Genomic DNA, 27,965 nt, shown 5'->3' with positions numbered 1-27,965 from the left:
TGGTTCGGGCAAGACTGAAGAAATGGATGAAGCCCAAGTCCCATCCCACCCTCCAGCATCCCAGGAAATCAGAAGCCTCCTTACGCTGATGCTCATACGGAAACTAAGTTTATTATTTTTCTTTTTTTTTCTTCTTTAAAAAAAAAAACTCATCGCGGAGAGAAAGGAGTCCCTCCCCCTCCCCCTGGGGGTGGGGACCTGTGAAAGACAGTCAGGATGGGGAATCAAGTATAGGAGAGTGGGGACAGTGGCCATCTTGCCACCCTTAACACTGCCCAGCCAAGGGATGGGGGTGGGGAGGGTAAAGAGAGCCCTGTTTCCATGACAACCAGTTCCCCCACACACACTTTGGTAGGGGGAGGGGGGAAGGTCCCCTGTATTCCCCTGAAGGCCTCCCCCCCAAGACTTCAAGTAGTGGTTTAACAGTCAGGACTGGCTGTGGGGATGGAGGGGCAGAGCTGGCCAGCCAGAGCGGAGGGAGGACCTGGTCACGTCTTAGCCTTCCGACCTCTGTGGCTGAGGGAAGGGCCAACTGTATTCATAGGGGCACTGCTTCGCAGGACACGTTGGTCCCCAGGGGTGGCCACAACTGGGCGTCGGGGGAGAAGCCGGCGGCGTGGGACACCATCACCCTCGGCTTCCTCCTCGCCTGAGGCCTCAGCCTCTGATTCCTCTGTTGACACCTCAGCCCCCAAAGGGCTTCGAGGTCGTGGGTACCTCCTCTTGGCTGGGACAGGGCCACCAACAGCTGGTGTCACTGCCCGTTTTCGGGGCACCTTCTCACTCTCCAGTGGGGGGACTAGGGAGCCCGGACGCAGCCGGGTTGAACGGGGAACTGGAAGCAGTGGTACAGGGGGTGTTGTTGAATCAGTGCCACCAGTGCCACTTTCTGCTGACTCTGTCTCATCCCTATTAGGGATGGCTGCCACAGATCCCTCTGCCTTCCGAACCCGGGGACCCTCTGCTTCTAAGCGGAGGCGGGCTAGGCGAGTAAGAGGGCGACCCCCATCCTCATCAGAGGAGCTACTCTCACTCTCAACAGGCTTCTGTTGCTGTTTTCCCCCTCCACCAGCTTCAAGACCCAAAGAACTGTCATGCTCAAAAGCTGGTGGCTGACTAGGTCGGGGTGATGGTGGGTTTTTGGGGGGTCGGCCCCGCTTCCGTTTGGGTGGCGAAGGTGAGACAGCTGTAGGGCAGGCAGTGACAGGAGAAGGGACGAGAGGAAGGGGAGGGGGAGGTGGCAAGGGGGGTGGCGGTGTCCGGCTCTCAGTGCCACCACCTCCCTGAATGGGCAGCGTTCCTGGGGTAGGTGGTTCTCGTGCCTTAGGGGGCCGCCCCCGCTTTCGCTTTTCCACAGGTGATGCCACTAACTCAGCCCCATTGGCCTTGTCCTTAGGTACAGGTTGGAGCAACTCATGTAGTTCACGCCCTGAATCCCCAGGGGACCTGTTTTTGGGTGGTCGGCCACGTTTGCGCTTCATAACAGGTAAACCTAGCTGTCCCTGTTCTCCATTCTCTGGGCTGTCCCCACCAGAACTGCCTAGGTCAATGCGGCGGCGAGCAGGCAAAGGCCGCCGGGCTTGGGGAGGCAGAGTGGTAAGGGGCACAGAATCACAGGAGCCTCCCAGAGGAGGGGAGGACTCAGGCTCAGAGTTGCTCCGGGTGGAAGAGCTTCCAGGGCTGACCCCAATCTCCGAGGCCCCTGTTGCTGGCGGCGTTGAAGCTGGACGCTGCTGTCGTCGCCTCCGCACGAGCTCCTTCTCTTCTACCACAGTGACCAACCTGCCTGGCAGCTTTCTCAGTACCTTGGGACCTGGGGGCTGTCCAGTCCGTCCCGTCCCTTGTCCCCGGATTTCCACATCAGCACTGGTGCGACGCCTGGGAGGACGAGCTGGTGAAGGACTCTCAGGAGAAGAGGCAGCTGAAGAAGAAGCTGATGGACCTGTAACCTCTGATGAAGCAAGGACTTCAAACTTCTCAGGGCTGGGTAACGGGACTCGAACCTCCACTGGTTGTTGACTGTCTGGTGGCTCCTGAGAAAGCTCTGCAGGGGCCCCAGAAAATGGGGACCCAAGGTCATTGTCCTCACTTAGGGCTAAAGTTAACTCTTCATCACTAGGTGGAATTGGTGTGGTCTCCTCAACATGCTCTGGAGGATCCAGCTCGTGGCCATTGGAAACAGACTCTGTCTTAGGGTTTGGGCTTGGGGCAAGTATACTAGGGAAGAGACTCTCCTCTGGTATAGGGGGCTCAGTGGTACTTGATGGCAGGTCTTTTGTGGAGGGAGGGGTTAGTGGAGGGGTCTTGGGGCCAGCCACTACTGCCTCCTCATACTTAGGCTCCAGTAACTGAGGGAGTGGCTCCAACTGAGTTGATGGTTCTACCTCAGGTCTCAAGGTTGGTGGTAGGCTGGAGACTGGTGGAGAGGTGGAAACTGGTAGGGTACTAAGTACTGGTGGAGTGGCAGGAACTAGCGTGGAGACAGGAGCTGGAAGTGAAACAAGCCGGGGCCGTGATGTAGCCCGTGGGGTTCTCTCATTGGCAGGGCTTCGGCTATGACGAGGGGCAGTAGAGTTACTACGTGTATGATGAGCTGGTGGGGTACCAGTAGTATTTGCCACTGGTGTCTCAGGCCGGGCTCCACGAAGCCTTTCGCTGACTCTAGTTCCTGGACGCTCAGGGGCCTTGGCTTTCTTACTACGGCGATGGCTGCCTCCACTAATCCCACAGGCTGTTTCATCCCCAGCTGCAGCCCCCAGCTCCTCCTCGTGGGGTAGACGAAATACTTCTTCCTTAGCCTGGTCTAGGTCTTTTCGTGCAGCCTCTACTTGTTCCTACCAGAAACAACGATGAAGTGGGGAGAGAGTTCAGAAACGGGGTTCAGTGGTATGGGAAAGGCCAAGGGAGTAACAACTCCAAGACCTATACATCTAGCCCAGGCCCAGGTAGATACTCACTTCGGCTTGCTTCAACTCCTCACGGCTCACATCCTCCAGCGATGCCTCCAAAAAGTTCATGGCATAGCGCTCAATAGGGGTCAGCTTGAAGGGAGAGATAGACATGAACACAGGGAACATGGTACCCCACCATTATGCTTATTTATTGTAAAGGAAGGCAGAAGGAATAGAAAGAAAGGAAGAACGAACGAGGAACAATAAAAGAAAATGAGATGGACTGAGATAAAGTAGACTCCAATAACTGAAACTATCAAGTCTGGATGGGAAGAAACCAAGGAAAGAAAGAGATTAAAAAGTGAATTAAAGGGTAGTTAGGGAGGGCAGGGTGAAGACAGGGAAAAAGAAGAGGCCAGGGGAGGGTTATAAGGACTAGGAAGATGAAGCAAGGGGAGAAAAAAAGATGAGACAGAGACTAACCTGCTCCACAAGGGCAGCAATCTCTTGCTCAGCTCGGGATACCTCTTCATCTTCAGCCCCTGGCCGCCCACTCTCCTCTCCCTCCCCAGTGGGGAAACCTTCACTCTCATTGAACTCTGCAAGCTCTGCCACCTGCTCTGCCTTGGCTTGGGTGGCTGCCCGGATATCCTCTTCATCCTCTGCCCGGCATAGTGCCTAGGAAGTAGAAAGGGGCAAGGGATGTAGTTGTTACAACCGTCCTTAAAGAACCCTATGCTTTTTTTTTTTTAAAAAGCTCTCACCAACCACCACTATCCCACCCTTCAAATCCATATTCAAAAGCAATTGTTCAGGTTGGTGTACATCCACAGCCCATAACTTGCTGAAACAAAACAAATTCTAAGCCAAATCAATCCTAAAGCTCCCAAGTACCTTCTGGGTTCCCAAAATTACCAATATAGTATTATTCTTTATATAGGAGACAAGTTTGGCCCATGGGAACCCACCAAACTAGAACAAACTAATTCAGACTGTTTTGTAGGACTCTTAACTCATTTCTTTCTGGACCAGGCAGAAAGTCCCCTGCAACATGCTAACAGGTAAGAAGTAGCACAAACAATTAAAAATACTATCTAACCAATTTTTCTTTGGATTTGGAAGGCATTATGGGTCTAAAATTGTTTCCCTTAAGTTCCTTAATTGCACAATGACAAAATGACAGGGCCTGGTGGCTTAAAGTAATTCACAAAATGAATGATGGATAATCTATATATGACTATTAAAAGCACGAGTTGACCAGTGTCTGGGAAGCATGGACAGTATTAATCACTCTTCTTTCAACACATCCAAAAGTTTGATGGGGACACAGCCCCAGCTTTACGTGCTGTCTTTCACCTGTTCCAAAATGTGGGTCTGCTTGTTGGCCACAGCTTCTTCCTCTTCCTCAGGGGCAGAAGACAGAGCTGGGACAGGGACAGCTGGCTCTTCCAAGGGCATGTCAAACAGCTCACGAATTGTCTGCTGTTGATGAGAAAGATGGAGAAGGGCCAGGATCAATAAATAAGTCTACGAAGGTGGAGAGTCTTAGAGTAGGGAATGTGTTAGGATTCCATCAGCTGGTGCATTCTGGTAGGAAAAAAGAGTTTGGAGACTTAAAAGATTAATCTCTGATGCCTCTAAGGTATAAAAAGGCTGTTAAGGTATTTAGGAGGCTTATAGCAGGGCTGATCTAGATGGATACCTGTTTAAAATAGGCTGTGGTGAAGTTGCCGCCCTCTATGGCCATATCCCCCAGCATTCGCTTCTGATTGGCCTTCTTCAGGATGTTCTCCTCCACGGTCCGTTCACTGATAAGCCTGAGGATTGGGGGAGAACTGTTTCCGTAACAAAGCCAAGGAGGGTGAGAAGCCTGTCTAGCCATGGATGGGACAGCTCACAAAGTGGACTGTGGGGGTGCAGGAGACAGTACCTGTAGATGTGCACATCTCGGGTCTGGCCAATGCGGTGGCAGCGGTCTTGTGCTTGTGCATCCATGGTGGGGTTCCAATCGCTGTCATAGAAGATGACCGTGTCTGCTCCAGTTAGGTTCACACCCACACCCCCACTTCGTGTTGACAGTATGAAGCAGAAGATTCGTTTGTCTGCATTGAAACGCTCCATCAAAGCCTGGGGGAAAGGGTGTAGAATCAGAGTCAAGAGGAAGAGCCAGTGGCTCGTAAGACAAGCAGTGGGGAGGTAGGAGCCTGTCTTTTCTGGGAGTCAAAGGGTCTAGGAAGGGAGGAAATGGGAGGCAGGGAAGAAGGCCACAAAGACCTAAGAGAAACGAGGGGCTTTAGGATCACAAGGAAATGGAGAGGAGATTTCAAAGATGCAAGGCACTTCAGGGCTGAAGGATGACAGGGACCCCTGGGTCACCTGTCTTTGCTCAACACGGGTAGAACCATCCAGCCGTAGGTAGAGGTGGCCATGGTAGGTAAGGAACTGCTCCAATACGTCCAACATTCGAGTCATCTGGGTGAAGATGAGCACTCGGTGTGCCCCAGCCTTGAGCCGCCTTAGCAACACTGCAAGTGTCTGCAGCTTTCCTGAGGAAACACGAGGGCAGGAGCATAGTAAGCAGAAGTTGGGGCTGGGCATGGGAAAGACCTATATTCTAGGAGAGCAACAAGATGGTGGGTTGAAAGTACAGTGGACTAAGGTCATAAATCAGGCTTTAGGGGTAAAGTCCCCCCTCTCTGCCACGGTTTCTCCAAAGGGAGATCAAGAATTGTCCAAGAGCAGAAGACAGAAATTACCAGTCTCCTTTCTTCAAGAGCTTCACTAATCTGCTCCCTCCCTGAGCAATACACTATTAGCACTCTGGTTTTAATTTTACCTAAATGCCCACCAGGCAACAGGGGATAAAGGATATAGAGGATGTCACGGGAAGTGTCGGGGGGGTGTGCACATGCGTGTGTGCATGACAGACCAAAAATCTTTCACCATGTATTGATTTGCTGACTATACTTCTTGGTTATAAAGAAGGCTTTTTACATATGTCTGAGGTGGGAGAGAGGGAGAGGGAAAGGAAGAGGTTGTAGGGTAATGAGAGTGATATGAAAAAGAAAATAGCACTAAAAATACAGAAGGAAGCTCAGAAGGGACACAGACAATCAGGGCAATTTCATTACTATCATGTTAAATTTAATGTACACTTTAAAAATCAACTGCATGTAAAAAAAAGTTTGTAGTTTCACAGTTTGCTGTGCTTACTGGTGGCTGTTAATCGCACTTTTAATTAAAAAAAATTTCACAAATATAGTTCTCGGTATATATTCAGTGATAGAGCTTTCAAGATAACCCATTACATTTTTTATCAAGTCTAATTATTAGAAAAGTTATTGCTATTCTAATTGCACTGAAATTTGTCTCCTAACTTCCATCAATTGATCCTTGTCCCTAAAAATGCTCTTCAAATATGTGACAACATCCACATACCCAATCTTCTCCTTTTACAGGCTAAAGGTTCCTAGTTCAACAATTTTTGCATACTGTTGGGTTGACCTTATCTGCATGTGTTTCTTTTTAAAACACCACAAAATACTTCTGGTGAGGTCTGAGACAGAATACAGTTGGACTACCGCCTCACTTGGTTGGGGCACTATAACTTTAATAACTGCATTAATTTTACTGAAATCCACAACATAGTGTTGAATGATATTGAGTTTCTGGGTGACTTAAAATCCTCAGATTTTTTTCATATTAACTGCCATTAAGCCTGGCATCCCCTCAGCCTGTACTTGAGTGGCTGATCTGTTTAAAAGCAAAAACCCAGGGCTCTACACTGTTCAGTATTAAATATCATTTTTCCCTTCAATTTTCAGAAACCTAGAATGGTCATTCAATCAGCTATCCCTCCCAGTTTTGTGCGATTTAAAAATATGATAAGCATACCTTCTATTCATATTTTCATTCAATTCAATATGGCCTCAAGGCATACAACTAAAGACTGTCTTCTACGTTGACATCAATCATTTATTCAAAAATTTTAAGGGTTCTTTGATCACTTATGAATCAATCCAGCTAGCTCATATTTCTTTATCCTGTCCATAATACAAGTGAAACACCTAATGGGAAATTCAGATATACCATGTCACACAGAATGTCCTACATTGACCAGGAGGCTTTAGTAATTCTATCAAAAAAGGAAATAAAAGTTTATCACGACTCATTTTTCATACACTCATCCTAGTTCATACACATACCACAGTCATACTGGATAAGCCGCAGGTCAGGGAACTGGGTTCTCATGTTGCAGACTATTCGGTGCAGGGGCCGAGCCCGGGGCCAAAGTTCACAAGCCAGGTGATCCTTGAAGGCTGCCTGGCGTGGAGCCAGCCAAGGAGGTGGGTGGCAGGCATGCAGGGATGGGGCAGGAGCCTCCACAGGAGGCATGACAAAGATGAACCTGTAGGGGAGAGACATCGTGAAAAGACCAGGAACTGGACCTCCCACAGGTCTTCTCCTTTACCTTGCCTTCCCCCAATCCACACAATCGTAAGATTATGTCACAGAACCAGGCCTCTCAATCTCATACCACTGACTTTCTCCTCCATACACCAGTATCAAATCTTGCTAACCTCTCAATGATTTCTGCCAGTTGGTCTAGACGCTGCTGGGGAAACAACACAGCCTGGTGGGCAGCCTCAGTATAAGTCCAAAAGGCAGGATGGCTGGGGCCAGGGACAGGGGGTCCAACTGGGCTGGCAAGGGGTTGGTGCAAGGAACAGAACTGTAACACTTCAGTCCCATACACAGGTGCTAGTGCTCCATGGGCCTCACTCAGCTGAAAGAGACGTTCTAGGCGTTCTGCCCGTTGTCGCTTCCGTTTTTCCTCCAGAGAATCCTGGCGATGGGATAAACAGAGAGAAACCAATGAGTATCTTGAGATCGTAAGACTCTTTGTGGCAAACCTTATTTTAAATAAGCAGACACTGCTAATATGCTAAATAAATGTAACTCTCACTGGAAGAATACCAATTCCACTAGAACACAGAGGAAATACACACAGAAATCAAAACAAAAAAATAATAAAAATTTTAAAAAGGGACCCCAAATAACTCCTCCCCCAATGCATATCCTAGAAAGGGACACTTTTAAAAGGGTTTCCTGCTAAGACTTGGACCTCCAGGATATCTCTGGATGGGCTGATTATCTCCTCAGAAGATCCAACACTCCTTCAAGCAAGTGAATTCAGTACAAAGATAGCTAATCAAATCTGAAGCTGGGTTTTTGCTAAGGGAAAGGATGGGATAAAGTAGCTGGACACAAATCCAGGTTATAAAATCTAAGGAAAGAATGTAGCCCTTTGAAATCTTTACCCTTGTTCCAGGATTGATGAAGTTCTTAAGGTCATCTCATCCCAATTCCTTGCCTTCAGGCAAAACTTGTTTGTTCATTGGGGAGGAAAGAAGGAAAGGAGTAGTCCAGTCTCTCTCTCCTATTCCTATCTTACCATTTTCAACCTAACTTTCTAATTGCTATCCCTTCCAACTCTTTCAATGTTTAACTCAGAACAAGTGGCTTCTGGTAAAAGGATCTGGAGGCCATAGGAATAAGAAAGGAATAGACAATGAGGGGATGGGATAGGGGAAGAAAAAAGCAATAGTCAGAAACCTTGTCAAAATGACATTCCAAGATTCTGCCCTGTTTCTCTCCTTCTAGTCTAGAAGCTTAAGGGAAATGGGAAGAAGGGAAAGGATAAGATTATATGGCAAGTGGCAGGAAGGGGACATAGTAGCAGAAAGTCAGCAGTCTGCATGCCAATGAAATTCAGGTTCCATGTTAACTTTGATGTGCCAGTTGCTAAATCCAAACCTCCATTTATGTTCCTTTCAAAATTCTTTAGGGGTAGAGAGTAAGGGGTGGTTCAGGGCGGCCTGGGTCAAGAAGGGCAATGTCAACTTGGCAGCATTTGAAGATGTGGAAGCTACAGGGACATGAGGGGTAAAGACTGAAGGATTAGGGGAGGAGAGGGGAAGGAGGAACGTCTCTCTGAGAGGTTTGGGTCTATTAGGGACTTTTTCACCCCAGGCTATGGATTCCATTCAACTGGATATATGTGGGACATGTAAATTCCACAGAATTTCAGTATACTCACACAGTATCATATACCCTGTGAATGATCTATTAAAGCTGGTCAGTCTCTAGACCATGCTACCCAGTTTTGTAAGGAATAACTAGAAAGAACAGATGGTTGTCCATTCTTTCCTTAAATGATTGAGACACCAAAAATTCCTTATAACTATTCAAATGTCTCATCACTTTCTTATAAGGCTGAATACTTGATGTTTGTTCACATGTTCAGCAACAGAGGCAACTCTCCCTGCATCTTCCTCAAGGGACTTACCAAATGAGCGAGCCACTGTCCCACTTCAAACTAGTCCTCTTTCTGTGGAATTAAAAGACTTACCAGATAGAAGGGAGAGCGGGGTGGTGGAGGTGGCTGGCGTCGGGGCCGGGCTCCACAGAACGAGGTAGCCGGAAGGGGAGGGCTAGGGGGGCCTGAACGCAGTGTCAGAGTTTCAGACTCATCCTTAGGAACAGGCAGCCGAGAAACCATGGTGACTTGTGAGGGAGGTGGGCCTGAAACTGGAGCCAGGAGGGAAGATGGTAGAGGGGCTGAAGATATTGTCTGTGCTGGAGCCAGCGTCAGCGTCTGTGCTGGAGTTGGGCCCAGAGGGGGCACTGGAACTTGGGCTGGGGTCAGGTTCAGTGTCTGAGCTGGAGCCAAAGTCAGTGCATGAGTTGGAGCTGATCCCAGTGGGGAAGCTGGAGCCAGAGACAGAGTCTGAGCTGGAGTTGGACCCAAAGGTGGAGTGGGAGCCAGAGAGAGTGCCTGAGCTGGACTCAATGAAGGTACTGGGGCCACAGAAAGTGTCTGAGTCGGACCCAAGGGGGAAGTTGGAGCCAAAGCAAGTGTCTGAGCTGGAGATGGACCCAGAGAAGCTGCAGGAGCCAATGAAAGTGTCTGAGCTGGAGATGGACCCAGAGGAGTTGTAGGAGCCAAAGAGAGGGTCTGAACTGGAGCTGGACCCAGGGGAGACACTGGAGCCAATGAGAGGGTCTGAGCTGGAGAAGGACCCAGAGGCGGCACTGGACCCAGAGAGAGTGTCTGAGCAGAAGAACTAAGAGGTGATGCTAAAGCTGGGGCTAGGGTTAGAGTCTGGGTAGAAGGTAGGCCTATGGAAGGTGCTGGGACTATAGCTGGTACCAAAGTCTGAGTTGATGATGGAGCCAGGACTGGAGTTGGGGCTGGCACCAATGATGGAGTTGAAGTTAAGGTAGATACTGGAACTGATGATGAAGCCAAGACTGGAACTGGAGTCGGTGATGGAACCAGGACAGGAGTAGGACTTGGTGATGGAGCCAGGACTGGAATGGGAACTGGTGATGGAAGTGGAGATGAAGCCAGGATTGCTGTTGGTGGAACTGGCCCTGGAGTCAGTGAAGAATTCAGAGCCTGAGGTGCTGTAGATGATGGAGGCAGGATGGGAGCCTGAGTTGAAGCTGGGGCTGATACTGATGGAACAGGGGAGGCCAAAGCTGAAGCAGAAACCAGGACTGGTGTAGGTGCTGGAGCTCCAGTCTGGTTAGGACTTTGAACATTTGTAGAAGCTGATGCTAGAGTTGGAGGGAGGACTGGAGCCTGGACTGGTGCAGGTGAAGAAGTTGTACTCAGGCCCAGTGTCAAGGCTGGAGCTGATGAGGCAACTCCTAATTGTGACTGGGCTAAAGAAGCAGGTGTTGAGACAGCAGAAGCCACAGTAGGCAAGAGAGCTGGAGTTGACACTGAAACAGGAAGTGGAGCTAAGACAGGGAGTGGAGATGAGTTAGGGTTGGAAAGTGGAGCTGAGATTGGAAGAGGGAGTGACGTGGAACTTGAAATGGGAAGGGGAGATGAGACAGGACCAGTAAGTGGTGACGACACTGGGTTGGGAAGTGGAGACAAGATAGGACTAGAGAGAGGAGATGAGCTTGAGCCAGGAAGTGAGGTGGAGACTGGAAGGGAAGATGATGAGATGGGGACAGGAGTAGAGGCAGGAACTGAGGCTGTGGAGAAAAAGTGAAAGAGTTAGTACAGAAGTCTACTCTCTCATTCTACCCCCAGTCCCCTGCTATTTCCGAATAACATTCTAACTACTTGTTTTCCAGGAAGGATTCATAATCCTGCCTTATCAGTATCAGCAACCCATTATAGTTAAAAATCACAGAATGTTAGAACTGAAAGGGATTTTTAATATCACCTAGTTCAGCCTATTTATTATACTGAAAACTGAAGCCTAGAGAGGGCTGATGACTTGCCCAAGGTTACAGTTAGCTAATGACAGAAGAAAAAAGTAGAACACTCAGGATTCCTGACTCCTAGTCCAGTGCTCTTCCAACTAACTTTACAGATTGCTCTTCTTAAACGCTGTTTGACGTTCTTAACTCCCAAAATGCTAGCCAAATATCTTGGGATCTGGACAGGTGTAAAACCAAGACCCTCTTGCTTCCAGGAAGATTCAGTTTAAAGGCTCCAGTATGAGTTTAATCACTACCTGCTGGGTAGAGGAGGGGCTTGGACTGTTTACTATTTCCAAGGCAACCCAAAATCTGACCAACTGATAGAACTGGCTTGGTGTAATGGTAAGACCACAGGAATAGAAAAAGGACCTGGGTTCAATCTTAGACCTTAACACTTAGCCATGTGTGATCCTGGGCAAGTCCTTTAACAAGCTCTCTAGGCCTTAGTCTCATCTGTAAAAGAGAATAATACTTGCACTACTTATCTCACAGGACTGTTGTAAGGAAAAACTTACTACAAACCCTAACGGCTGTGCAAATATGAAATGTGTTAAAACACTAATCAGATTCAATGAATTCACTCACCATGGTACTTTTTAACATAGCATACCCTGTATATTCGGCTACCCTGTACTCTTTCTGGACTCAGTTGTATCTCAGCAAAGATCCTAGATATTCTGGCTTTTGAGACTTACCAGTTGTCTCTGGTGGGGGACTATGCAGTAGCCTGAGCAGGGGCCTGACCAGTGTGGGCAGGGGGCCACGGGTAGGGCCCAGTGAAGGGGTAGGTAGCCGGCCGGAGGGCAGTGCAGGTCGTGGGGTTAGTAGCGCTGGAAGTCCAGAGCTGGAAGGCCGGGGTGGAGGGGCCAGCTGGGGTGAAGGACCCAATCCATCCCTAGGGGCCTGGCGCACTACAATCTTCACCACTCCTGAGCTGTTCACCATGGCTGGGGGCACTGCAAGAGGAAGATATATTGAGAAGAAACCAGAAAATGAACAGAGTACTGAGTGAACAGAAGTACTGATGATAAGACATCAGAGCTACTGCAAGGGGAAGCAGCATTATGGTATGGACAAACTCAAGGATTGGGAACTGGACAGACAAAAGCTTAGGGGATACCTGAAAGGACCAAGGCTGGCATGGGGATGAAGATGAAGCTAAGAGCCTCACCCTGGTTGGCAGCAAGCGGGAGGCTGAGACCAGAAGGGGCAGGGGTGGTGCTGGGGGTCGAAGAAGGCAGCACAGAGACAGGGGTGGGGCCAGGGGTTGGGGCCACTGCCTGGATGAGAGCCACATGGGCGGGCTGGTTGATGATTTGGTGCTGCCCCCCTGCTGACACCAGGTGCACCACGTTCCCTGGGTTAGGTAAAGAGAGAAAGAAAGAGAAAAGAGAAAAACAGGGAGAGAAGGAGAAAAGGAAAGAGGGGAAGAAGAGGAAAGGAGATAGGAGAATGGAGAAAGATAAGAGGGGGGAAGGAGAGAGGGAGGGGGAGAGAGACAGAAAGGGAGAGAGAGAGAAAGAGGAGAAAGCAAGAGAGCAAGAGAGAAACAGGGTGGGGGCAGCTGTCAACTGGGGAAGGTGGGGGTGATGGTGAGAATAAGGGGAAAAAAAATAGAAAAAGAGGGCATACCTCCCCATATCAAGAGCTTCTTTCTTCTTCCTTTTATTAAGACCTAATAAAAATCTATTCCCCTCAGTGCCACCCACCCTAGGCTGCCTACTATATGTGGAACGAGACACAATGAGGTTGAAATTCAAAAAGGAAGAAAAGCAGAGACGAGGTGAGTAAAAGGAGGCAGAGGGCAGGGCAGGACAGGGGGTGGGTTTTACCTACTTTGCAGCGGGCGGGGCTGCCCCACAGCAAGTTGGCGCACCTGGGCACCAGTCAAAGTCAATTTGTTGCCCTGGATCTGGAAGGTGAGGGGTTTACTGCCCCCTGAACTGGCCACCGGCCGCTGTGCTAAGGAGGCCAATTGCCCAATGCTCACCACCTCGCCAGCTGTGAGACAGAGAGAGAGAAGCTTATTGCTTCTTGGCCCTCATTCCTCTAGTCACATCCCCTTGCCCATGAGACACACATTCTGTGTGCTTTAGGTCCTCTCCAAGGTTCTGTGTTATTTTTTGACATGAACCCACTGAAAACTCACCTTATCCTAACAAATTCCATTCTCCCTCCTTGCCTCCCATTTCCCCCTTTCCAGCCTTCTTGAATTCATATTCCTCTGTCTCTCTGGGACTAAATAAGGTCTTCCCTCTGCAGTCCTTTCCTCCTCCCCCATCCCTAAGTTACTCCAAACTGTTCAAGACTCACAGGGCAGGCGTGCCTGCATGTCAGGGGAGAGGATGAGGCGCTGAGGCCCCGGGGTTGGAGGAGCTGCAGCCGGGAAGGCATAGCCAGGTGGCACTGTCAGGGGCTTTAACAGGCTGGATGAGCCAGGTGGAGCAGAGGGGCTCAGGCGCACTGGGGCAGGTGGAGATGGCTTCAAAGGCAAGGCCGGAGTAGGGGGCCGTGGGGTTCCGCCCAGCACCCCCAGAGGGGGTGGCAGCACTGTGGACACAAAGTAGGGGACTATCAACACCTTGTGTGGCCTATAGGCTTATGCTGGTCCCAGAACCTCCATGGTCTCTTCCACCCCAACCAAACCACTCCTCATTCCCTTTCCCTGACCATTTCCTCAAGCCCCTTTCACTCTCTCTTTCTTCTCAGACCCAAGGAGAACTTCTGAACTATCCCAGTACCTTGGCTTCTTTGCAACTCACCCTGGGGAAGGGAACCACTGTTTGGCTGCAGAGGGGGTAGCAGGACTGGGCCAGGGGGTCGGGTTGCTGGGCTAAGCGGAGCCCCAGGGGATGAGGATGACACCAGTAGTGGGGCTGGCAGCACTGGAGGGGTTGGGCCAGGGGTGAGCTGAGCTGAGTGCTCAGGGCCTGGAGGAGGTCGGGCTGAGGCAGGGCTCAAGGGTGTCCGTGGGCTGTTCACCACAACAACTGTCCGGCCTTCTGGCTTTGGCACTGGCTGAAGCATCCTATCATAGAAAAAAACCAAAGAGAGCAAAGAAATGTGAGGCTAAAAATAAGAGAAATTATACATACAAAGAGGAGGAAAAAAGAGACAAAAATGCAGAACAGATATGAGGAAATCCAGACAAGACTCAGAAAAGCAGATAAAGTGAGAAAAGAAAAAAAATCTTAGACAAAATCAAACCATAATTACTTTTCAGGTCCCTCTTTTAAATTCTCTACATCCCATTCTCTATCAGTGTTCAGAATAACACTTTAAACATCCATTGTTTATTTCTTCTCCCATTATCATTCCTCCATCCACCGCTGATACCTACCCCATTTCCCTTCTAATTTCCCACCCACTTACGCATCAGCCCTAGTACCTGTTAACCTTCATCTTGACAGGCTTGGGACGAGGAGGAGGGTCTGGAGCAGTGGCCACCTCTAGAAGTACCCGGCGAGAGAGGCGATGCCGGGGCAGAAATGTGTCAGCCTCATAGCGAGATACTCGGCCTTCCAGCCCAATCAGGTCAAACCGGCCCATGTCCACCCGCTGTCATCAGAAAGACAAGTCAAGTCAAAAGCCAATCAAAGTGACCAGAAGTTGGCAGGCAGAGATGAAGTAGGGCAGTCAGCACAGGAAGGGAGGAGAGAGGTTCAAGGGTCAGAAGTCAGTCACTAACTCAGAAAAGTGAGTATTGGGCTGTGGGGTATGGTGAGGTGACTACTAATGGCTAAAAAAAAAATCAGAGAGAGGTCACTTACTTGCAGGGGATGAGTATCCGTGGCCTGAAGTACCAATGAAGCTGTGCTAAAGCAGATGCCAGGAGTGATGAAAGGAGAAGTCACAGGCCGTGGGTCAAACAAGTTAGGGTGGTTGCAGACCTTACGCAGCTGCATCAGAATGTTGATGACACTCATGAAGTGACCAGTAGCAAGTGTCTCCTTGGTACTGTCAGGAAAAAGAGAAAAACATGGGTAAGGTTCCAGAAATTTCTTCCTACTGCCACTTGGACAAAAACTCATTATGTGGAAGTCTGGCACCTATGCTTATGACCTTGGAGAGAGACTCACGTAGCCTGTGCCATGAAGTCATCATAAAGACAGCGCTGTCGCTTTGATAGACGGCAACGGATTACATGTTCATACTTCTTGGGCATCTGCTTTTCAACATCCACTTTAACCCGGCGCAGTAAGAAGGGCCGAAGGACCTAGGGCCCAAAAAGCAGGGGTTAGGAGTGTGAAAAACAACCATGGCCAAAACCTGGAAACCACTGTTAACACCAATAAGCTCATTTTGGCCAGGTTCCACCTAATATCATCATGTCTTCTCCATATTACAACCCATGTCCTCCTGCCAAATCAAGGAGGGGAAAAATGCTTCTAGTTAGTAGCTATCTTCCTTTTCTTAGAGGCCTTTTGTGTATGTTTCCAACCCTTGGGAATCCTTGGGGTCCTAACGTTTCCAGCATCCTGAAATATTTTTTTTTGGTTTTGTTTGAAATATTTCTGAATAAAAATGTTAAGAATATAAAGAATACTAGATATCATCTAATTCAACTCTTTCGTTTTGTGAAAGAAGTTAATGCCCAGAAAATTCAAATGACTTGTTTGAAGTTATCACTAGTTTATTATTTTTGTTTGTTTGTTTGTTTATTTATTGCTTTTTGGTGAGGCAATAGGGGTTAAATGACTTGCCTATGGTCACAAAGCTAGTAAGTGTCAAGGTCTGGCCAGATTTGAACTGAGGTCCTCCTCACTCCAAGGCTGGAGCTCTATCCACTGTGCCACCTCGCTGCCCCTGAAGTTATCATTAGTAAGTGGCAGACTGGAACTTGACCTCAAATCTTCTATCAAGTTCAGTGCTCTTTTACTCCATTTTATTCTACCTCCAGTTGTGATCTTTATGTGAATCTTTTCTTTTAAAATCTGCTATGTTTTGTTTGGATACAACAGAAACTTTCCAACAAATCCCCAAAACAATCCTTCTTACAAAGTACATTCCCTGAAAAGGTTGGTCCATTCATAACACAAAAAAGAGATGTGCTCTTTGACTTTTTCAGTATGGTATAAACACTGACTGTTCTACTTAAGCAAATCACTATGGTCTTTCCACACTTACTTTATATTTTAATTTATTCTTCCTTCCTCTTACCTTGTGTAGCCGTTTGACTAGCCCCTCATTGTACTCCTGACTGCCTTCAATCATGCCAGTCAAGGGATTAGAAAACCATTCCTTGAACTCTCGGTGAGACTGGAAGACATGGGGCATCAGGAAGTGCATCAGGGACCACAATTCCATTAGGCTGTTCTGCAACGGTGTCCCCGTCAAGAGCAGACGGCGCTGACTACAGGAAAGCAACAGAACAGAGAGCAAAAGGGTCATGGCAAAGCTTTGGAGGTTCAACTGATTTTCTTGGGACTTTCTCCCAAAATTCAGGCAAATGGTTAGGCTGTTTCTGCCAGATTGAGACTTTCCCCAAATATTCCCATCTTCACCTGTTGAAGTTAAGTAAAGACTGCCATCGCTGAGACTTGAAGTTTTTGATATTCTGTGCCTCATCTAAGATGAGGTATCTCCAGTTCTTTCGGCGGAAGGCCTGGTGGTCTTGCAGCACCAGCTTGTAAGATGTGATACAAACATGGAAGGCATTGGGCTTAGTCCAGCCCTATGAGACCAGAAAAGAAAAGAAGAAAAATTAAAGGGAGAAATGAATAAGGAATAAGAGAGTGAAATAAGAAATAGTAGGAGGGGAGGAACGAAAGAAAGGGATACAAAGATAAATTAGAAGAAAAAATTTTTTTGACATATGAAAAGAGAAAGAAAAAAAGATCCATAGAAGAAAGACAGCAAGAAGAGGTCATCAAGGAAGACAGAATCAACAGATCAGAAGTGATCAAATAAGTGGCAAAAGTCTAACCTGCCGCTTGAGTTTCCTTTCTTTTTGAGCTCCATAGTAAGTGAGGATTTTAAAGCTGGGGCACCAACGCTTCAGTTCCATCTCCCAGTTCAACATCACACTGGTGGGGACAATGATCAAGTGGGGCCCCCAGTTACCTATTCAACAATAAGGGGAGAGGATTAGCGATGAGGCAATGGAGCTTTGAAGTCCCAGAATATTCCAGTCTTCCCCAGTGGGGTCCTCAGTCAACCCTATTGTCTTTCTGTCCAAAGCCTGGTAGGTACACAACCTCCCAGTTCCTGTCCTCCTTTCCAGATATCAGTCTTTCCAGATATCAGTCTCACAGTAATTGGTTTTGGCTTCCAGGCACCCAACATCAATCCCACTACTCGTGTGGTTTCTATTCTTTGGTCAGATGGGTAACCAGGTTACAGGTTAAATACTCTGAATACTCATCATCTACATTCAAACTTTTAAAATTTCCCAACCCCACCTTTCCCACCTAATGACACAAGGAATGCTCCCAAGGAAGCTATGTGGAGCCTGAAGGGAAACAGCATCCCCCTATGGCATCAAGGCAAAGTCTCCAGATGTAGACTCTTTCTAGGGTTACCCTTTTCGCAGGCCAGGTGGGCCAGCAAGGAGATAGTCTGGATAGTCTTCCCCAGCCCCATCTCATCAGCAAGGATGCCATTGAGCTTCTTCTCATACATAGTGACCAGCCAGTCCAGCCCAATATGCTGGTATTCACGGAGCTGGCCCCGAAGCAGAAGGGGGATTGGAGTCTTCACCTGGTAGGGAAAGAAAAGAGACAAGTGATAATTTTGGAGAATGGAGAGAGCAAGTGTTTGAGTAGGAACAGAAGCAGGTATGGCTGGGGGACACAGAGAACAAAGATAGAATTAGCTGGTACCTGGGTGGTGGCCAGGGTGTAGCCCTTGGGTTGGAGGCTCTCAGCAGCAGCAGCAATATCAGTTATTTCCTTCTTAGGTCCTAGTGATGGAGGGGGACCTGGGGCAGCAGGAACACTGTCTCCCTTAACTTCACTCAGTTCTTCATCCTGGGCCAGAAGATACTCTACTCCAAAGTCATCATCTTCCTCTTCTTCCTCATCTGCTGGGTTTCTAGGCTGGGCCTCCTCAGACTGCTCAGACACTTCTGACTCTGATTCTTCTGAGTCTGAATTCTCACTTGCCTCTTCCTCCTCTGAAACATTCTCCTCTTCCTCCTCAACTGCTTCCTCAGCTGACTCTGTGTAGACAGGGACACGGGTCAGAGCTACCTACACCTAATCCTCAATTACTATTTCTACTTCTTTAAGATCCTTTCCCATCTCTAAAGTCCAGGATTCCTCAATCCCCACATACCAGATTGACTGCTACTATCCTCATTGGGATGCTCTTCCTCTTCCTGATCTTGTTCAGATTCAGAGCTGGTAGCATCATCTTCAACTTCCTCATCTTCACTACTTCCTGAGCCCGGGACTGAAGCATCTGAAGCATAGGCCCCTGCATACTGCTGTAGCAACTCCTCTACCGAAAGTTCTCCTAGAGGACATACTAGGATCAGCCTTCTATTTCCTCTCCAATATTCCTACTGTCTCAGCCTATTTTCCCCCACAAATGCTACAGCCACTGATTTAGACTGGGCAGAGTTGGGGGGCTGAAGAGTTTATTTTCAGCACCAGCTACCAAATCCTAGCCCCACAGCTGGGGTGGACCTGTGAAAGTGCTATATTCCTAGGAGTAAGCTCATCAATTTCTACAACATCTCATCCTTAGCTCCCTTACCTTCTCGGGCCAATTCACTGAGCTCCGTAGCATGGTCTACCTCCCCTGCCAGCTGTTCCTCAGCTGCTATTGTATCCTCTTCATCCTCCGCTAGGGAAGAGAGCAAACAAAGTCAGTGGTGGAGAGAAGTTATATACACTCCTAAGGAGGAGAAAAAGAGCAATTTGAAGGACTAACCTTCATCCTCGTCAGCTCTGAACTCCTCATCCTCTTCATCTGGATGCCACAGCTGTTTGTTTCGATGGGTGACAGGTGCTGGGTGCTTTCTCTAAGTGCAGAATGAAGAGAGCGAGGAAATCAGTTTAGGAGCACAGAAGATAGATAATATTAGCTCAGACACCACAGAATGACCCCTAATTCTACTGTCCCCTAAGTCACTGCTGCCACAGGCATGGCCAGGGCAAGAGAGTAACCAAGGGATTTTACTCTTAGCACCAGCTACCAAGTCTTAGCCCCACTGCCTGGGAGTAGACCTGTGGAAGTGCTGAACCTTAGAAGACCACCCCATGCTAACACCAAAACACCTTCAATGAAGACCCTAACCTTCTCCAAATTCAGATACCAGAATTGGAATCACAGATTTCCAGTTGGAAGAAATTCCAGTGGGCATCTACTCCAACTCATATCAGAAAATGAATTCTGAAACATACATGACAAATAAGCATCCAGCCTTTGAATAACTCCAGTGAGCACCTCCACTATTTCCTGAGGCTAACTACCGGGAAGCTCTTCTTTTATGAAACCTAAAATTGCAACTTCCACCAAGTCACCTAGGGGCTACAAAGAAAAACTATTTCTTCTTCCAATCGATAGCTCTTCAAATACATTAAGACAGCTGTCATAGCCCCTTTAAGTTTTCTATTCTCCATGATAAACACCCCAAGTTTCTCCAACCTTACAGGAATCAATCCTTTATGAATTTGAGGCCCTGCTCCATCCTGGCTGCCCTCCTCTGGAAACTTTACATTTCATCAATAGCACTCTTAAAGTGTAGGACCCAAGACTGAACCTAATATTCTAAATGTGGTCTAATTAACCAAGACAGAGTATTGCAAGAACCTCCAGTTACTCCACTTATTACAAAACAGGGTCTAGAGCTGGACTCAGGCTCTACTAGTCAAATACAAATGTACACTGACTAATCTCATTTTTAGGCTCTGATATGAAGTCTCTAATACTTTCCAAGCAGACCTAAAATTCATTTCTCTTCTCTACCCTGCCCTTTCTCTTGCACCTTTGAGCCCTGGTGAGGTTCCTCTTCTTCACCATCCTCTTCTAGGACCTCCTGGGAGTCAGCATCACTTGATGAAGGGACCTGGGTGGGACTGGAGGATGCAACCAGAAGCTGAGGGGGCAAAGAACGTAGTAGCTCTTCCAACGGCAGCTCTCCCTCACGACGAAGCAGTTCAATCTCACGCCTCTGGGTCTCTGCATCATTGCCCTCTTGCTGTTCCTCTACTTCAATTGTCTCTTCATCATCTTCTTCTTCTTCTTGTGGCTGAAAGTCCCCATCTAGAACATGAAAAACAAGCTCAGAACTATGAAACTAATGAAATTAATCACAGGTTTGGGCTATTCTGAGTCGAGAAGGACAATAAATTGATCCAAGAGCACCCACCTTCATCATCAAGCTGGGGGAGGACAGGAGGTGGGGGACTAGAAGCAGCTGAACCAGTGTGAGAAGAACCAAGGCCAGGAGAAGAGCCAGCTTTGCTTGGGGTTGGGGCGAGGGGCTGATTGAGACTCTGGCTCAGTAAATCGGAATACTTCTCTGTTTGGCCCACAATGAAGTCAAGTTGAAGGTCTAGGGCTTTTTTTCGCTTTTCCTCTAGTCGAGACTGCTGTTTGAACTGAACCACCTATGAAAAACAGGGAAGAAAAAATCTAGGTCAGAGCTACATGATATGATACCCTGAAGATAGGGCCTGTGTTTTCTCCACAGGTTGTCTACCTTTTGCCTATGTCACTCAGTACCAGCTTAAACCCACATGCATCACAAAAATGAAATTGAGGCACTCTAACGTTATGGTCGCCCTCCTTGCCAAGGCCAATCTCTCTATATGCGGCCTTGATCTGACAGTCCCAATTCCAACCTGGCCCTACAGCCACCATCCAAGGAAGCAATTCCTATAGAGAAGGGTCCACTTAACCCCACCAGTTGAAATCCAACTGTCAAATACAGGGCAGGCAAGCCACCCTGTCTGAAGCATTGGGACACATGGGAGAGAGGAAGGAGGTAGCATGTGCTAGGCAAATCAGACCACCACCACCTGGAATACCATCTCCCCTCAGACCCTGATGGAGACAGCTGAGGACCCTAGACCTTAGACAGTCCAAGAACCTTGGAATGGCACCTCCTCCAGCTTAGGAACCTCACTCATCATCCCTATGGAGATGCAGTCTGCCAACTGCTCTTGCAGGTGCTACAGCCACAGCTACCAAAGACCCAGAAAGGAAAGCTCTTGGCACTATCAAATAGTTTAACACTAGAAACTGATGTGATTTTGCCAGTGGAAATGACAGCAAAAGAAGAGTATTAACATCTGCTCTGCTATGGCACCCTAAGGACCATGGGATTTTTCCCATTTGAGCTACAGTAGAAATCTTCAACGTGTAAGAATGTGAGCTCTTTGAGAGCAGGGACTCTCTTGCTTTTCTATTGGTAATGCTTAGCACAGTGCTTGGTACACAGCAAATGCTAAATAAATGCTTTCATTCACGTTCAAATTCCCTCCTGCCTACTTTGGCAGATTGTTCTCCTCTCCCCATCTCCTGGCAATCTTTAATCCCTCTCTATCCATACCTTATATGCAGCCTATAAACATACCCAAGTCTCCTCATCTTTTAAAATCATCTCTGGACTGTAACCACCCTTCATAGGGTGATAATCCTATATTTCTCAAGCCAAACTCCTAGAAACAGCTGTCTATACTTGCTGCTACTTCCTCTTCTCTCAGTCCCCTCTCAATTTCAGTCTGAATATTTAGCTGAAATTCTCTCCCCAAAGTTACCAATGATTTCCAAAACGACAAATATAATGGCATTTTTTCAGTTTACATTCTTCATGACTTGTGGTACTGACACTGTAGATCACCCTCTTTTCTAGTATATACTTTCTCATCTCTAGTTTTGTGACAGTACTCTCTTAGCTCTCCTTATAACTTTCTGACCATTTCTTAATCTCCTTTAATCAAAGATTTATCAGGTCTTCTAATGGTGGGTGTACCCCAGGGCTCTATCATGAGCATCTTTTCTATCTACTGGAATTTCTAAATTGGATGTCCTGTAGGCATTTCAAAATCAACAGGTCCAAAAAGAACCATGATCATCTTTCCCACCAAATCCACCCTTCTTCACAAGTTCCCTATTACTAGGTGAGGGTACCACCATCCCATTCTACTTATTCAGGCTCTCATCTTTGGTGTTATCTTTGATTCCTTACTTTCACCACAGCTACGAAATCTTTTTAGTTTCTACCCTATCTGTCCCTTTCACTATATTCACAGTCACCACCCTAGTGAGGTCTTTGTCACCTCTTACCCTGGATTACTGCACTACGCTTCTAGTTTCCCTGCCTATTTCTCCTCGTTCTAATCAAACCTCCAAACAGTTGCCAAAGTGATTTTTTAAAAGTACCGGTATGATGACCACAGAGTTCCACTACTCAGTAAATTCCAATGGCTTCAAGTCTTCCATTAGGTAAAGTTCTTCACAGATTGGCTCAACATATCTTTCCAGACTTTACACATAATTCTTTTTTACACACTCTATGGTATAATCCTCATATACTAAAATCTATTTTCCATCCCTCTGCCTTTGCTCTAGTAGTCCCCCACGGCTGATATGCATTGCCCCCTTACTGCTACCTCTTTTAATACCTGGTTTCCTTCAAGAATCACTTCAAGAACCATCTTATAAATAAACCTTTTCTTTTTCTTTTTTGGTGAGGCAATGGGGTTAAGTGACTTGCCTAATGTCACACAGCTAGTTAAGTGTCAAGTGTCTGAGGCTGGATTTGAACTCAGATCCTCCTGACTCCAAGGCCGGAGCTCTATCCACTGTACCACCTAGCTGCCCCCCAATAAAACCTTTTCTGATCCCCACAGCTAGCTAGCACCTATTCCCAACCCCAACTCCCAATTACCTTGTATTTATTTTGTATACACCTACATATGCTCATCTCCCAATAAAATGTAAGCTTCCTGAAAGGAGAAACAGTTTCAATTTTGTCTTTACATTTTCAGTGTCTGGTAGATACTGAAATAAATATTTGTTGATTGACAGGAATCTTAAAAATGGACTGGGGTAGGTAGACAGATCTCACCCATATATATGTAGGTAGATGTTTTCTGATCATTGAAGTACACAACCAAGTCTAAATACATTCCCATCTCCCCAAACTCTTACCTTCTCCACGTTGCTCCAGAATTGCTTGACTTCCTTGGCAATGGATGAAGCAATTCGTCGTAACTTGGCTTGCTCTTCCCGCTTGGCCCGTTCTTCCTTTTGCCGCTGTTCCTCATGATGACGAATTACCATCCGTACTACCTAGTGGAAGAAAATTGAGAATGACACTAGAAACCTATCCCTCATGTTTCCTCATCTTCCTCCCCACAGGAGAAATTTGTAAAAGTAAGAGACTTTGGTAGCTAGAATATGTCTGAATATCTATAGGCATCAGAGCTTACCTCCCCAACATTCCCTTCCATCCCCAGCAGCTCTATGATCCCAATATGTTTCTTTCCGATGCCATAAGTGGCCTTATAGGCTTCTTCTACTTAAATAAAACATTTTCAGAGCATGGGATTCAGCCTAAGGAATGGGAGAAAAGAGTGCCTACCTTACGAGCCACACCTCGTTTCCAGCGTCGTTCCTGAGCAAAGTCAGCTGAAAGCCACTGCATTTCCTCACACAGGTAGTCCCAGTGACCCTTTGGTCGGGCTGGCTCAGGAACTTTGGGCAGTCTCCTTAGTGACCAGAAGCCCTCTTTCCGAAGCTCTGCAATTCGTGTTTCTATCTCTGCTTCCTGGTAGAGTAAAGAAGCAGAGGCCAATAGCTCCCAACAATAATCATTTCAAAGAAATGCACAAGAGATGAGTAAATGTATCAAAAGAATGTGTTCCCAGAGACACATGGATAGGGACTTATTCTTACTCTGTCCTTGCTCTAAAGAACTCGAAAATACTGCCCTGGGTTTCCCTCCTTGTTGCCTACTCCTTTCCTGAGAAAAATTACCTCAGGAAGTCTTAGCTCAGAAGAGAAGACACCTAGTGATAGAAAAGAGAACTTAAGATGGAGAAAGAAACACCAAGAAGAAATGCAGAAAGCAAAAGCTAGAGGCTGACAGTGATGATGAGAAAAGACAAATAGATCCTGGAAGTATATGAGAAAGGAAATGGGTAAATAGGACAGATGTGGCTATGTCTATGGTAAGAAGGTTCCCAAAGGAGATTTGCTGACCCTCAAGGAATGGTGGGGGTGGGGAAAGGGTGGGCCTGAAAATACATACATGCTTGGCCTGCTCAGCAATCTCAGCGTGACTTTTCTCCCACTTAGGACCCTTACTGGCTGGGTCAGCAGGCTGGGGTAAGCCAAGTCCAACCAGTGGCACAGAGGAGACATCAGGGGGTCCAGGAGGCCCATCCAAGGAAGAGTCCTGGGCTAGATGTTGGGGAGAGATGCCACCTGCCCCACTGGAGGCTGGAGAGTCAGTTGAGGCTGGGGATACAGGATTGCTTCCTGTCATGCTGTCTGATACCATCTGCTAGGGAAGAGGAAGACAAATGAGTAGATTCTTATAGGTACCATAAACAGCCATGGACACATTAGATTTCTCGTTTTTTACCCCAGGAAGTACTATACAACTTACCAGAGAATAATGTCTTACTTCGACAAACATGTATCATGCTTATACTTTATGCAAAGGACTGCATCAGGCAATGGGGACAGGCAAAAACAAAATCATTTCTATTCTCAAGGAACTTACATTCTACTGGGGGATAGGACATATAGAGAAGTATTACAAGGCAATTTGAAGAGAGCCATTCTCAGCATTTATTTTCTTCTCAAAGCAAAACCCTTCTATCCTAACTCCCATTTTCCCCTACCTCAGAACCGTATTTCCTGACAGGAGAAAAATCTCTCCCTTTCATACCTCTGTCTGGAGAACTGGAAGTTGAGGGTGGGCAGGAGAGGGGCTACTTTGCATTGTCCCACTCCTGGGCTCCACGTAGGGTGCCTGGAGGATGACGGTATCGTCGTCACCGCTGCTGCTAGCCGAGGGGCTGGCGTCCGGCTGCTGGGCATGCTGGGAGCTGGCCTCATTCTGGGCCACCGGCCACCGGGACCCACTGTCCAGGGCCCGGGGCCCCCCAGGGCGTCCCAGCCTCCGTTCGGGTCCACTGGCCTCTGGAGTACCTGTTTCAAAAGAGTGGGAAAGAAGATAGGCACAGCCATCCCCAGGAACAGAAGCAGTATAAGGAAACTCCATTACTTCCAATTTCTAAACACTAGAGTGGAAACTCATTTTATTCACTAATGTTTCCGTTTGGAGTACTAGAGTTAACATTGCCCCCTTAGCAGTGAAGCCAATCTCTCCTCACAAAAAGCACATTCAAGTATGTCAGCATTCAATATAAGAGCTCAGAAATGCTGCCCCCAACCACTGTTTATAGATGCCTTCAACTCCTCCCCATTAATACTATCTTTTTTTTAAAAAAGGACTCTCTCTCACCTGTGTGAGCTGAGACCACACCCGCCGTGAAAGTCTGCACTTCCACGGTGCCGCTGTACCAAAGGAGAGCACACCTAAAATGAGGGTGAGGGAAAGGGGTCATTAGTTTTGAGGAACTACTTCCTTATAAATTCATATATTTATTCTACCCTTCCTACTTTTGAGTTTTTCAATGTATTTAAATTTAATAGAATAGAAAAAGATTCCAGTAAGAGCTTTGGGGAAGAAAGTTCTCATGTTTTAGAGAAGAGTAAGCAAAACCATGCATATGAAAAGAGAATGCATTCATGGAACAGGAACAAGTTCCTGCCACCCAAGGGAGAGGGGAAGAGCTGGGGAAAAAAAGATACTGTAGTAAAAGAAAGCTTAAAAAATCCTGTACTGTCTGTTTAGGGCAAAAAAGAGCATCAGTGGATCCTATGAAAGAAAAAGTTATTACATAAAGGAATGGTAAAAAGATGACTTTTCTGATTTCTACAGTCAAGGAAGACCTCTGGATTTCTCAGGCTTGTTTATAACAGAAACTACCAGTTTTAATGACTGGGCCCCATGAATCCTTGACCGGCTGGTTACACAAATACACTTTCTTTGCAGAAATAATTCCAGTGCCAGAGGTCAGATTACAGTATGATTCAAATATGAAAAAGGTATCTAACAGGAAAAACCGTGTACCTGAAGTTGTGAAGGGTTAACCTGTAAATGCCAGGAAACATTTCACCACATTTTAAGCCATTCCTGTTTTGATCCACTCCCCCTACCTCACCTCACCCCGAATCTTGGCCACTGGGTCCTGGCTGACCCCTTCACCCCGACATACTGCAGTGTCTCTCTAACCCGAGAAACAGATCCCTGTAACACCCCCCCCCCCCCCGTCTCCAACTCTAACCCTTTTTGACCTCTGACTCCTTTAACCCACATTACCATCCAGCTCCTCCCACTTACTCGCCCCTCCCCAACTCCGCCTTTCCATCCAAGGTGCGCGCACACGGGTCCGCGGAAGAAGAGGAGGGGTTCGGGGAAGGCGCGCACAAACACACACAAACACACACTACACACACACACGACTCCCCCCATATACACACCCCAAGTTAGAACAAGCAGCGCGTGCGCGGCAGGGGGTGGGCAGACCTGGCAGGGCTGCCCAAACCCAAGGGCTCCCGCCCAAATCAATCTTCGCACGGAGGGGAAGGGAAGAGGCGGGTGGGGGCGGGAGGAACACAGGGTCGGCGAAAACAGGACTTCGTGCCTGGCCTAGCCCATCACTCTATTACACCGTGAGGAAATGAGAGGGTGGGGGGAAGGACAGGTGAGCTTTAGTAAGCGCCCCCCATCCACCCACCCAAGTGAAGAAACGGAGATGGGCACGCACAAACATTGCCCGACCCACGCTACCCTACCCACTCCCTTCCTGCGCGCTCTGAAGGGAAAGAACAGGGAGACAGGGCGCCAGGAGGGGTCACGGACACGCGCGGCCAAGAGCGCACCTGGATCTCGCGCTCGCCTCTCAGACTCGTTCGCTCGTGCACGCGCGCGGAGGGCGGGAAAGAGGGGAGAGGAGAAAACGCCGGTTCCCCGTTTGGCCCGTGTGGCCTCTCTGTCCCTCTCTATGGGCGCGCGCCGGCAGTCTCGCGCACTGGCCCCGGGGCCCGGCCGAAGATGCGCGCGCAGCAACCCGGGAAGGGGAGGGCAGGGAGGAGAGCGACGATGCGCGCGCAATCATTCGTCGTCGGGAGGTGGGAGGTGGGAGGGGGGAGGAGGGAGGGAGGGACGAGGGGAATCAGCCATCTTGTCTCCCTCTTCTTACCTGCGTCCTCGGGGGCGCGCGCGCCACCCCCCCCCCGCCGGGAAAGGGGGGAGGGTTTCTCTCTAATCGCCGCGGCCGCTCGAGGTCTCACAGGGTCTGCCGGTACTCCCGCTGTCCCGTCTCTACCTCCAACTCTCTAGGCGCACGGATGTAGGAGGGCGGTGTGGGGGGGAGGGGAGATGCCACTCCCCGCGAACCGCCGCCGCCGCCAGCGCCGCTCCAGAGGCCTCACCAAAATGGCCGCCGCCGCCTTCGGCCGCCACCACCACCACCACCACCACCACCACCACAGATCACTGCCACTACAGCCGCCGCGGCCCGTCCTCTCGCGATAGATAGTGTAGCGGGTGCGAGAGCTAAGGGGGAGGGAAAGGGAGGAGACGCGCGTGCCAGAAGGAGGTGTTGGCCTGTTGGCGCGCTAGGCGTCTTGGGAAGTGTAGTTTCCCCACTGCGTGTGTCAAACCGTACCTACTATTTCTTAAGCTTCCTGGACACAGAAACGAAAAGGTTAACTAAACTTTCTAGGCAATCTTGGATAATACCTTCAACTTTC

General features: G+C 48.1%; 1 protein-coding gene and 1 long non-coding RNA gene across 4 annotated transcripts; one reads left to right on the top strand and one right to left on the bottom strand.

Annotated features, from left to right (window-relative positions):
• Nucleotides 1-92: 92 nt before the first annotated feature.
• On the bottom strand, nucleotides 93-27,710 carry SRCAP (Snf2 related CREBBP activator protein). Of its 3 annotated transcripts, none has more exons than XM_021008595.2 (33): nucleotides 27,413-27,710; nucleotides 25,609-25,682; nucleotides 25,030-25,292; nucleotides 24,385-24,639; nucleotides 23,716-23,901; nucleotides 23,283-23,423; nucleotides 20,494-20,734; nucleotides 20,110-20,387; nucleotides 19,053-19,143; nucleotides 18,876-18,965; nucleotides 18,453-18,632; nucleotides 17,999-18,336; nucleotides 17,699-17,876; nucleotides 17,104-17,240; nucleotides 16,682-16,851; nucleotides 16,338-16,530; nucleotides 15,257-15,393; nucleotides 14,948-15,134; nucleotides 14,566-14,735; nucleotides 13,940-14,205; nucleotides 13,491-13,727; nucleotides 13,014-13,178; nucleotides 11,873-12,133; nucleotides 9,304-10,943; nucleotides 7,472-7,737; nucleotides 7,097-7,299; nucleotides 5,268-5,437; nucleotides 4,822-5,018; nucleotides 4,594-4,708; nucleotides 4,248-4,373; nucleotides 3,375-3,569; nucleotides 2,958-3,041; nucleotides 93-2,834 (listed from the first exon to the last, which is right to left on the bottom strand). In XM_021008595.2, exons 3-33 carry the CDS (start codon nucleotides 25,081-25,083, stop codon nucleotides 489-491), a joined length of 9,297 nt encoding a protein of 3,098 aa, XP_020864254.1. In that variant the 5' UTR covers nucleotides 25,084-25,292; nucleotides 25,609-25,682; nucleotides 27,413-27,710; the 3' UTR covers nucleotides 93-488. The 3 variants fall into 3 exon arrangements, with proteins under 3 accessions (XP_020864254.1, XP_020864256.1, XP_020864255.1); XM_021008597.2 differs by having other exon boundaries at nucleotides 24,385-24,636; XM_021008596.2 differs by lacking the exon at nucleotides 27,413-27,710 and adding an exon at nucleotides 27,093-27,246.
• LOC144456869 (uncharacterized) lies at nucleotides 1,396-6,148 on the top strand. Its single transcript, XR_013486054.1, has 2 exons — nucleotides 1,396-1,486; nucleotides 1,775-6,148. It is a non-coding gene; the product is annotated as an uncharacterized LOC144456869 (long non-coding RNA).
• Nucleotides 27,711-27,965: the final 255 nt, after the last annotated feature.

Source organism: Phascolarctos cinereus, unplaced genomic scaffold, assembly GCF_003287225.1.
Source record: "Phascolarctos cinereus isolate Bilbo 61053 unplaced genomic scaffold, phaCin_HiC Scaffold_4;HRSCAF=312, whole genome shotgun sequence".
Lineage (NCBI taxonomy): Eukaryota > Metazoa > Chordata > Mammalia > Diprotodontia > Phascolarctidae > Phascolarctos > Phascolarctos cinereus.
The sequence above is the reverse complement of the archived record's forward strand: the minus strand, read 5'-3'. Positions and strand labels throughout refer to the sequence as shown.